General features: G+C 37.7%; 2 protein-coding genes across 3 annotated transcripts in view; one reads left to right on the forward strand and one right to left on the reverse strand.

The window, feature by feature from the left end:
* LOC145768334 (complement factor B-like) overlaps positions 1-7,934 on the forward strand; it is a 39,971-nt gene extending 32,037 nt beyond the window's left edge. The window contains exons 12-15 of the mRNA XM_082579811.1: positions 1,954-2,149; positions 3,006-3,162; positions 3,848-4,001; positions 6,924-7,934. Coding sequence (XP_082435937.1) covers positions 1,954-2,149; positions 3,006-3,162; positions 3,848-4,001; positions 6,924-7,118 — 702 coding nt within the window. The 3' untranslated portion in view covers positions 7,119-7,934. The remainder of the gene's footprint in view (positions 1-1,953; positions 2,150-3,005; positions 3,163-3,847; positions 4,002-6,923) is intronic.
* A 249-nt stretch (positions 7,935-8,183) lies between these two features.
* Positions 8,184-12,055, reverse strand: part of LOC145769270 (uncharacterized) — a 33,779-nt gene continuing 29,907 nt past the window's right edge. The window contains exons 14-17 of one of the 2 annotated variants that reach the window (XM_082580852.1): positions 11,480-11,593; positions 9,646-9,762; positions 9,224-9,337; positions 8,184-8,797 (exon numbers count right to left, since the gene is read on the reverse strand). In XM_082580852.1, coding sequence (XP_082436978.1) covers positions 8,781-8,797; positions 9,224-9,337; positions 9,646-9,762; positions 11,480-11,593 — 362 coding nt within the window. In that variant the 3' untranslated portion in view covers positions 8,184-8,780. The remainder of the gene's footprint in view (positions 8,798-9,223; positions 9,338-9,645; positions 9,763-11,479; positions 11,594-12,055) is intronic. The other variant, XM_082580853.1, reaches the window with a different exon arrangement.

Below are 12,055 nucleotides of genomic sequence, written 5' to 3' on the forward strand. Positions count from 1 at the left end.
CTATAGTTCACCGTACTGCCGATTGCCTAAAGCATGAAAAAAGTTGCATCTGTCTGCGGTTATACAGTAAGTTATATTTTTTTCTAAATTCAACTAAAACAGCTATTCGCATTATGAAACAGTTGGATAAGTGCCATAAATCAAACTATGGAATAAGTTTGTATCTCTATAAAAACGCCTGCCTGCAAAATGATACCATGTTCATAAAAATTACTGGATGTACATAACGCAATATACTTTATGATATTATATTTTCTGATTATACATTTCCAGTCCTTGTCACAGACTGCATAATGCTTACTCATTCACTTTCAATGTAACTGAAAGTAGTTGTTAGATAAAACCTATATATCACACGCGCTATCAAGTAAAAGCGTTCTATTTTACATTGATTGGATTGGCTCAATATGAGATGGCTACTTCTAAACTACACTTATGAAGGCAGAGTCTGCAATTACTTGAATTTTTGCAGGTGTTACCTACAATAAATAATGCGATTAATCGAATACAATTCTCACACAACTCGTGAATATGTCTAGTCAATCAGCGCTGATATAATGCTGGATGATGCATTATTGTTTATTGAATAATTTAGTAAATATGCGTAACTTCATTTGTTTGTTATTGTGAGACGAAACTAGGAAGAATGGAAATAGAAATGGATAAAATAAAGGTATTTTTATTCAATGTAAACGCGCTGCCGCGTGTCATTATCTAACTAAAATATCTCTCGCCGCTAGCCTATGTCGATTCATCGTTTTCTGACGTCACGTCCATTCGATAATAAACGATTTCTTTCATGCATTCTCAGTTCAGTTTGGCAGTTACCCGCCTTTCCGTCGATTCAACGTTGCAAGACGTCGCATAAGTTCATAGCTTTAGTTTGGTAAACGGAGATAAGATTTCATTGTGACATTGCTATGCAAACTTATATTTCACATGAGACAACTTGACAAGTAAATACACAAGTTTTCACAATTTATGACGAGTTATAGCACATGGAAATGTTACGCTACAATTGCTTTGCGAGGTACTGCATCGCGGTTTAGTTTATCAGTGACAGTGAACCTGGTACAAGAAGCCTCGAATATATTGATTCAACTAAGCTGCATCACGTATAAACGTGGTGGAACGATCGTCCTTTTCACAAAAGCGTGATGTTCTGGTTTATCCTACACAAATATTGCATTTTTGCATTTCAAATCGTATTGCATTTTAAATCTTTACATGTCGACTTGGAAATAAATGTTTACAAGTATATGTGAGAAGCTTTGGGAACATCGACACCTTTTCTGCTTTTGATAGTGTGTCGGACAAAAGGAAAGATTTGAAACCAAAATCATAATATGTTACAGAGCAGCTTCTATAGTAGGCAATAACGTTGTAGCCTATGCTTTGTTTGATTGAAAGGACATAATTGTCTGCGAAAAACTATTCTCGCTCTAGATGCATTGGCACCAAGTCTTATGTTTAATTTTACGCAATTTCAACCGCAAGCGACGGTAACTCATCGTATCAAAGTTGAAGCTTTTCTTGTATCGACGTCGCTTATAAGCCTTGGTGAGAACAAAAGGTCCAGGCATACTGTCAATTTCCTTCACGCTGTGAAGCAGTTAGGATTAACGAGACATGGGCCAAATTAATTACTTTCATCCAGCTGGTGGGAAAATTTTGAACAATAGAATATGAAATATTTCAGAGGATGTGCTGAGAAATGCCTTATATCTCTCAATTTATAACCTTTATTCGCTCAAAATTTCAGCTCAATAGAGGTGAATGAAAGTTAGGAAAAGTCAAGAAATCTCATAGTCGCAGCCTCAGTGGTTTTAGAGATACAACTGTTGATGCAAAAAAAGTTGAATTGACAGCCCGCCCCCAACCTTCAAACAGTTAAAGTGAAATCTTCAGTTTACAAGTTTTTTTTATTTATTTATTAAACATTATTTTGTAAAGATTGAAATTGGGCGTGAATACGAAAAAAAAGGACGGAAATTTGTACTAACTAAGGTGCAAGGTTGGGTGAACTATACTGACTCCATCAGACCAGTCTGCCTGCCCTGTATGGACGGGAATTGTGTGAGAGAACAACTGTTAAGAGTTGGCCAGATGTCTGAAAATGAAACAGAAGAAGAGAAATGCAGAATTGAAAGTATGGTTTAAAAATAATATTAATGCAAGAAGTACTTTACAAAAAAAAAATTTAATTCATTTAAACAAACTAAAATTGAGACACTGATAGACGAATTGTAATATATGGTTTGATTATGAATTTTTATTCCCAGACGGACAAAGCCTTGATTGTTTATTCTTGGTAGTTTTGCATTCTTGTAAAGGCTTTTGACACAGGACCGGCTAACGAGATAGACAGAGTGAAGTGTTTCCGATAGTTAAAGTGTTGTTGCCAGAAATTATTCCATCCATTAGGTGTCGCTGAATGGAAAGCAATCCTGAGAATGCGTTGCTAAAGCGCACACCCCGAAAGTCGAACCAGCGCTGCTTTATCTTGAAGCTTTTTTGTTCACAAAGTCACGTCCTAACCAACTGAGCTATCGGGACGGACAATATATGAATGTGAATTTAAGCCTGAATGCTTTTAAAATTTGAGAACGTGAGAAGTCTTCAACTGACTACAGCTATTTCACTTTCACCCAGATTTATTTTAAATTTGCTTTACCTCAGTGTGATCTTTTGAACTTAAGACCTTAGCTTAAAAACTGCTGATAAATCACATTTTGATGTTTTGAATTAGTTCTAAATATTTATTTTGAATTGTTAAATATCTTTTCCGGGAAAGCTTTTTTTGTAATTTGGTTAACATCCTACAATATGTTTCTGAGCGTTCTTTATTGAGTTATACAAATCTTAACGACTATTTCTTTGAATACGGTATATACTTGGTTTTGTGAGCAAAAGCAGTGAGCAACTGAGCATTCAGCGTTTCAGTAATCATGTTGATGTGTTTGTCTCAAATTGTAGTACTGTTAAGTTTTGTGCATCGATTGCAGCCAACTTTCTGCTGAACGAAGGCAGACTGGATACGGTTCAAATGGTTTCAACCGGCTTTGGAATAATGGCAAATCGAACATCTGGAGAAAAGTTAAATATGGACCAAACAAGCCAATTTTTACAACAAGGATTGCACAACATTAAAGATGATGATTTGTAAGGGCCCAAGCTATCAAATGATATCATGTAGCAAAATAATTAAACGATGTATGAAAAATTTGGAGAGATATTCTTTATTACAGATAACCTACCCTTTTCTTCCATACTACCAATGCTTCATCATCACCAAGGACACCATCAACATAGTTTTTCCAAACATCTCATCCATCATCAAAATTGAAAGTTTATGCTTCTGTACTGTAGTATCTTGTTCTATTTGATTAAGGAATACTTTTGCCTGTTGATCCCTTTTCCTAGTGCCATAGATTGGTCACCAAAGAAGAATATCAATGATTTCCTGTTGGCATCTAAAGCAATGACCTGCCAGGCTGTAGTATTCGTTTTCTGATTGTCTCAGTGAAAGGTGCAGGTTACCGTAAAGGTTTTTATTTGTGAAGTGTTGCTTTCCTGCCCAGTGTAAATTGTTGCTTCCAGTATTGTCTGATTACCAAATTTAATTTAGTAGCTGCTTCCCAAGCTTTTGCTTTTCGAGACTTTAATAATATTTAACGGTTTGTATTATTGTTATCTATAAACGGATTATTGTTAAGCTAGGAAATTTTTTGTAGAAACGGAGAGTTGTGTTTAATGTATTAACTCAAGAATAACTACTGTGTTGTTTAAAAATATTCAGAGTACTGTATTACAGCAATCTTTATTTTACTGAATTTACTTGTTTCAGTTGTTCTACAGCAACAAATGAATGGCTTCGTGGCAAGTTGGGTGCATGGGGAGTTATACCATACACCAATTCAATGTTATGCGCTACCAGTGGAATACCAGGGCGTATTGTCGACTCGTGCCAAGGAGACAGTGGTGGACCATTAGTAACAGAGGTATGTAAAGCAATAAATAACGTTGCTTAACATTAAACGGACGTAAAATATCGTTATCACATTTCAAACTACAATACACGAGAAATTTTATTTCTGAAAATTGACGGCAGAACAAGAAAATAGTATAATTGTTATTTGTTGAATCTCCTTGTCTTTGGTCAGTGGCGTAACCAAGGGGGGTTGGAAGGGAAAAGGAGGGACAGTTACCTCTCTGTAAAATGTCTTGCCGCTGTAAATGCAGATAATAACACATTAAGCCGGGATATCCCTTTTCGATTACAATTTTGTATCGCATAGTGCAGAACAGTCGGCGGCTCCAGCTCGTTTCCGAACAGTGGCTTAGTTTTCAAGTTGTCGTATGTGGTTTTGGATAGTTATGTCTGATAAGGCTTCGGAGGCGGAGTCTGTGGTGGTATAGACGTGGGCAAAAGTCACATTGTATGGATGGTGGGGAACTTGGTTCATTTAGCTTTATTTTCTGATGTTTCGTTTATCCAGAGTCATCTATTTCCTGTTTTCTTTTTTCGAAAAATTTTGTGCCATCCTTCTTTCTCTAGATTGATCTGTCACTAACAAGTTGTTCTCACGATTCCAGATCAATATTCGCTTAGTCAAGGGGGACTTTCAGATTATCTTTATATCTAATTTTTGGTCTTCTATGTTTTTCCTGTCTTTTGTTCTCCATAGAGCATTTATCGAGGAACCCGCGTTAGGTTCATCCGCATGACATGTCCTGTTCAGCTGAGGCGGTGTTGCAGTATGGTGGCTTCCAGAGTTGGCAGCCTAGTACGATCGAAGATAAATTGGTTGGTGAGCCGGTTCTCTTGAGTGCCTGGTATTTGCCTCAGTTTTCTCTGTTGAAAATTTTCAAGAGGTTTGATGTCACCGCGGTATAATGTCCAAGTTTCACAGGCGTAGATAAAAATGGAGAGAACGACAGCCCGGAAGACCATACTTTTGTGAGGATAGATGGTTGTTGAAAACTTCATGGTTAAAACTTCCATAGGCACAATATGCTGCTTTTATGCGGTGTTCAATATCGTTTGCACGTGCTGATAGTATGCTACCAACACAGAAGAATAAGAACACCAGTCTACTTCACCTAGAGATCTTTTGTTGATATCGATCATCTGGGAGGTGTAATAGGCTAGCAATTGCTTGATGATCCTAGTTTTACTAATGTCAACTTCTGTTGAAAAGGCTCATAAGAGTCTTTGCATGTCGTTGTTATTGTTTGGAGACCATCAAGAGTTCGAGCAAGTGTGGCATTGTCATCGGCAAACTGAAACTCATGCATTGTATCTGCAGAGGTTTTCGACTTTGCACGGAAGCAAGCAAGATTAAAGAGCCCTCCGTCTATGCGACAGCGCATGTTTATGTTTGTGGGACCTTGTTTAACATAGCAGTCACATTGCATCACGAAATCTGAAAAACTCATCCGTGTTTGGCCACCTGTATCAGGGTATGATTCGTAGAGGGTGTTTTGATAGCAAACTCTGTCAACCATGCCATCGTAGAAAGAGCACGGATCAAGGTTATAAAGTCGTCGTGCCATCGTGGAGAGAGCACGGATCAAGGTTATAAAGTCGTCAAGGCATCCAAATCGAGCAAGAACGGTCCACATAGCAGGTCGATGAACTTAATCAAATGCCTTCACAAGGTCCCAAAATATAAATGAAAGGGGGTGTTGTTTCTGAAGACCAGATGGTTTTCTTTAAAAGCATACATCTTATTAATAAAGATGATGATTCTGCTTGTTCGCCGAGTGTCTTATATTTGAATTAATCTCAGCGGGGTGGATGTTTGCAAAATAAGATGGCTACCCAATGGTAAAGGACACAGACATAGCCACAGTGCGCCATTGATAGCACTGTTTGTGTTATGAGTTTGAGTATGAATTGCGGCACCAACTAGGCGTGCAATAGGCGTACTGTGTTGAAGAATTTATTAGACCCACGGTTGCTTTACAGAATGAGTAATTTTTTGCTCCCCAGCAGAATCCTGTTAAAAATGTCAGTAGTGCAAATCGAAATGACAGTGACAAAATGGTTTATTTATCACTATGGAACTACCTTTTTGTTTTCAATTATCTTGTCGTCAAACAGCAAAAATCTATTCTTTATATAATCAAAAAACTTTCATTACTATAACTATTGCCAGGTAAATATAACTTAAATGGTAATACAATTAAAAAGGTAGAAAATTTCAAGCAACTAAACTATTGCCCACTTTCACGCTGGATCTTGAACCTAAACTTTGTCGTTTTCCTGATTGAATCCTATAGCCGACATCTTTGAAGAATTTTATTTAACAGCAAGTCCATGCACACAAAATTAAACCATCCTACTAGGCTATACTTATAGGAAAGTTTAACTATGTCATTTCCTAGTTTGCACAACGCACATCTGTAGCTTACATGATTTCATTTAATCAAAGGCGCCTTCACATTCCTGCGTATTCCATGGAACTTGCGTACAATAATAGTGATCAATGAAACTTTTGCAATAAGTTATGGTAATTGCAAAATAATGAGATGGTACGCATGACGTCTTTATTTACCTCAATGAACTTAAGATTACTGATAATAATTAATGCATGGGCAAGTTTTAGTTAAAAAGCAAACATCGCAAGCAACCTATCAGGGAACCCATCAAACTCATTTGCAAACTTGCTGAGTCTGTAAGCAAATCCATGGCTCCAGGCAGAGTTTTCCTGGCCTTGGTCTGAAGAAGAAGAAGAAAAACAAAGAAGATTGATTGTTAGTTGACAAAAATATTCATGATGACCAAATGCTCTTATTTGTTTTTGTAACAACCTCATTCACATGTTACTGGATATAGTTGGTTGTTGATTGATAAAAATATTCAACTGACCACTTTCTTGCTATTACAGTATTTGGTTTTGTAACATTTTTATTCGCAGGTTACTGAAGTTACTGAGGAGAAAAGAAAATCATGTTGGGTCCAAATTGGAATTGTCAGTTGGGGATGGGGTTGTGGCCAATCACTCACAATTGGAGGAAGGAAGCAGCAGGTGCCTGGGTTTTATACCAACGTCATGAAATTATCTTCGTGGATCAAGACCACGATTGAAAACACCACAAGCGAGTTGCATTGAGAAGATAGGCTCACTGCAAAAACTACTTATTTTTACAATAACCGATTTTTAGCTGTTTGTGATTGAACTTACTCGTATAAAAATAAATTCGTATGTATTTCAAAACATGCAACCGAGTCGTTCATATCAAGTATTGTTATGGGTTTGACACGTGTCAAAAGATATTTCATTTCCTTATTTTTGCAATCAACATACTGTATGCTACCGTGTGCAAAAAGCTATAGATTTTTTGTGGATTATTATTGTATTATAAACCACTCTGGCACGTAAAATAATTAACCAACATTAATTTAAAGACCAACATCTCAATAAAGTCCAAGAGGGTCATATACATTGATATGGTGTTCAAACGCATATGGTAAATATTTTTACTCTTTTTACTTCAACTATTCATCATGAGCATGTTCCTTCCTCGTGTGGAGGATTGGTTATGACGAGGCATTGTTCACGATTATGAGCTTGTCGTACAGCACATTCTTGATTTAGTTTTGTGATGTGCAAATCATTTCTTGTTTGGCTTCAGTTTCATTTCCACTTCAGTTAATTATCATCATTGCCGAACTATGTGTTTGAAATAGTTTAATGTTTTTCATTAGCCTATCTGTAACAACATTATTTCTTTTGAGTTACATATAAACTGCTGGAAGGCCACAAACAGTGAAGTACTGTATCATATATTCATGAAATTTTTAACAGGCTTTGTACAATTAATAAAAACATTTATCATTTTTCTAACTGGAGTCTTCAATATTTTTATTGGTCGAAGAAACTGCACTTAATGTTTATAATCACTGTTAATTTGAAAAGTTTTCTGAGAAGACCCATCCAATCAGAACTACTGAGTTACTCGTTTCCAGTAAAGATAACAGATCAGCGTTTTCAAATGCTCTAGCGATGGCTTTGTACACTGGAATCACTTTTCACATATTTTACGTGTAGTCTAGGCCAGGCTACAATTGAGGAACTTGATGCACTAAGTGCACTTAATGCTACTGCACGGCGTGCAATCTGATACACATTATAAAAGTACAAGTAATTTTTTTTTTACTTTATTAAAATGTAGCTTATACGAGTGTTCACCCAAGACGTTTTATTTGGCTATTTATATTTTAACCGACAGTGAGAATACCGAAGACACTTCATAACACGGTAAGCTGTTCGAACTGATTCTGTTCACTGAAAAAAAAGATTATCAGTTTGATTTATTTTTTCAGCATATACGCAGAATCACACAGCAATTGTTTTATTATTTACAATGAGAATACACAGCAGAAACACATAAGTGGCGAGCAGACCAAAAGATGCAGATCATTCGGTTTCTGAGTTTACTTTAATTATTTGAAATAAGCACGACGTGGCCTACACAAAGTGTGTTGCTTTAATAACGAAAATTATTGACTTCACAAAGGTGAGAGCTTTTAACAATACAGAATGTTTGAATGCATGAAGTGATGAAGTGTGCTGAAAAGTACCAGGACAAATGAGGCAAATTTATTAATCAAACTTTAAAGCATTGACACTGATTAATGACATCAACACGTTATGCATCCAGGTTCATAGAAGTATACACACGAAATTGTTTTAGCTGCAGATAAATTCATGGATAAGTGTTCCAATATGACGTCAGAAGAGTTGCAATCTCCATCTTCCATGTAAGATATGTCAATCGGTTAAAGCTTCTGCAATCACAAAGTCAGGTTTAAAAAACTTATAAAATTCAAGAGATTTCTTGACAATGCTTATTATTGCTTTATAAATGAGGTAACGGTAGTCTCATACTCAGGTATTGAGCTTTGGGGAATAAGAAGATACAGTTTTCATTACCCACAACACGAGTAGGATGGCCAGTTCCTTTCTCTCGGCCGATTTTCCTTCAGCGACTATGTCCACCAATTTATTACACCCTGGGGAGAGGTGCACGGTGTTTTTACCGGGTATCGATGTCAGTTCGAATAATTGGAAAGCCAACGCCTTATCCGCTGCACCATCCTACCGCTTTATTGATTTATAATTGAACAATGATATAAATCACATTCGTTTGTTGATCAAAATCATACACAATAAGCTTTGTCCCAAGGTTACTGATACAAAAGCAGAATTTCTACCTAATTCACAATTCGTTCCATCATAACCTTCACGGCATTGGCAAGTGTAAGAATCTTCATTCTTACGACAAGTTCCTTCATTCTGACAAGGAGAACTCCAACACAAGCTTTCAACTGCCATAACATGTAATGAGATAAGCTCACATTATCAATAAAGTTAATGTTACCAATAGGCTACATTGTGTTACATGTATAATAAAAATTACTAAGTTGTACAAAGTGCCATGTGGAAAACGAAAGCACATTTCAGATTTGTGGAAGCTACTAAAGATTCTAATCTAGTCAAGTTCAAGTATTTACGTTGACCTTTCAACTCAGAGGTATGAGTTTAGAAAATATATTGTCAATGACAATTTTTCATGAGTAATCAGTTTATGTGAAAACAATGGAATCGAAATTGTTTTGATGAAATGGTGTTTTACTTATTTCACAATTTTTGCCAGTGAAGTAACGGCCACAACCACACAGATAGCCGTCTGCTCCTTTTCTGTTGCAAACCGCTCCATGCTGACATGGATTGCTATCGCATGGGCCGGCTTCTGAAAAAAATGATATTGCCATTCGAAGCTAGGGACAGTAGATTACCGGGACGAGCAACTCCGTTGTTCCGCCAACATTAGAAGGGTAAATTGCCAATTTGACATTTTTTTCACGCTTTGCTGCTGGCTTGCTTTCAACTAAAAACTTTAAATTACTTCAAAACCAACTTCACTCTTTTTATATAACCCATAAAAAATACATTATTTTGTAAATAAAAAAAAAATTACCCTTCTAATGTTGCGGATGAACGAAAAAGCGGATGTAGTTAACAATCCCGGTAATCTACTATCCCTATTCGAAGCGTTAGTAAGACAACGATATCAATAAAAGATATCAAAAAAATTTCAATAAAACACGCAGCCGATTTATTAGCAAAACGTTTACTTGCAAGAAAATTGCAATTTATGTTTTTCAAGATTTTCTACAGCGATATTGCTCATGTTTTAGATATGTCTAGTTTCTGTCCTTATGTAGCCTCGTTATCGCTGTGTGAGCCTCTGAGGGCGAGGGTCTATCCTTTTACAATCCAAGATTCACGATGTTCCCAGGCTAAGTGATGTTGTGGCATTGAGCACTGCGACTCCAAAAAACTGCACAGGACTCTGCCGAGGAGTAGACAAAGCAAGGGCTGCTCCACGCGAAATGTCAGCCCTCGTTCCACAGCTGGTGGCTGCCAAACGATTGAGCAGCGCAGCACGCGATGAGAGTTTTTTGGGCAGTGACACCACATGGTGGGTATGTCAGCGATCTGTCTTATCTAACCCCAAGGTGCTGCTGCCACAGTTTTGGTTTCGCTGAATTTCAGTCGCCATTTCTGGAGATAAGCTGAGAGGGTTTTATGTCCTGGCTCAAGGTGTCTTCTGGGCTTTCCCACGATTTTGTTGAGTGGAGAATTGCCAGGTCGTCGCGTATGCGTATTTGCAGAGACCGTGCTTGGCTTGTCGTGGGTGCAGATGTTAAAGAGAAGTTGAATCAGGACAGACCCTTGTGAGACATCATTTTTCAAGCGTTTCAGTCTGCTGTGCTGTGAGTGGCCTGTGGTGAAGGTGAACATTCAATTTCTGACGTTTCATGATCTTATGGACCATATGTCGGTCTGGAAGCAGGAAAAGCAAGTAAGACCGCGGTGCCATACGGTGTCATAGACAGCTGTAAGATCTAGAAAGGCAGCGTGGATTTCTTTTTTGCCTCAAAGCAATCCTCGATATCTTTGGTCAATAGTTTGACCTGATCTACGGTGGATTTTCTGCGCCAGAACCCAGCTTGTTCCTTTGGGAAGAGTGGGTCGATGATTAGATTGACGCGGTCATAGATCAGCCTTTAGAGGATTTTGAAGAGAACACAGAGGGCAGATACCGTGCAGTAGCTCCGTGGGTTTTCTGGTGGCTCCTTTTGAGACTTAGGAATCGCAATTACTCAAGCTCTTCTCCAGATTTTGGGATTGGGAGGTGGTGCAAGCAGGAACAAAACAATCTCTGCATAGCCAGGACTTGAGGGTAGAACCAGTATGGAGTACAAGCTCAGGGCAATTATCCAGCCTTTGAGTTATGAGTTGTTTCACTAAGCGAAGGGTGGTGGTGAACCCCTCTGGGGTGAAATCTTTGGATATTGTCTAAGAAAAGCACACCGCCTTTGCATAAGCTTGATAGCGTAGTCTAGAAGCACAGCGATGCGTTATAATCACCTAAAGATAAGAAATAAATCCAAAGCTGATACCTTTTTCGCAGTTGATTCCCTTGTATCCAGTTTCGCATTCACAATTATAACTCTCAGCATTGCCACTACAAGTTGCTCCATTCTGACAAGGTGAACTCCAACACTGGCTTTCAACTGTCACAATAAACGATTAATTATCTTAAATGGGTGTGTATCGGGAATTGGTGATTTCGTCGTTTTATCGGCCTCTGGAACCGAGGGTCTACCTTTTTACAACCCCAGATTCACGATGTTGCCCGACTACCTTGAAAGACCACTACTGTAGAAAGTAGCCAATCTTTTGTATCATCATCCCAGACGTGTAGACCTTTCACTCCATTAGATTGGTTGATGATAGTACAAACACTGATGATGTGGTCTGCGGTCTGTTTCTCAGCAGTACATCAACAAAAAAAGGAGGAAGCCCTTCCCAATGGGTGCATCGTTGAGCGAAAAAGTCCGACGCCCTAATTTAGTTAGTGGTTAATAGCATTGCAAGCATGTTACTTATACTGTACATAAATAAAAATAATCTGCCCGATTAATTTTACAAGTTACAGAGTAATAGTTATAGATCTGCTTGACAACACAACTGCA

This window comes from Aplidium turbinatum, chromosome 4 (assembly GCF_918807975.1).
Source record: "Aplidium turbinatum chromosome 4, kaAplTurb1.1, whole genome shotgun sequence".
In the NCBI taxonomy this organism is placed as follows: Eukaryota; Metazoa; Chordata; class Ascidiacea; order Aplousobranchia; family Polyclinidae; genus Aplidium; species Aplidium turbinatum.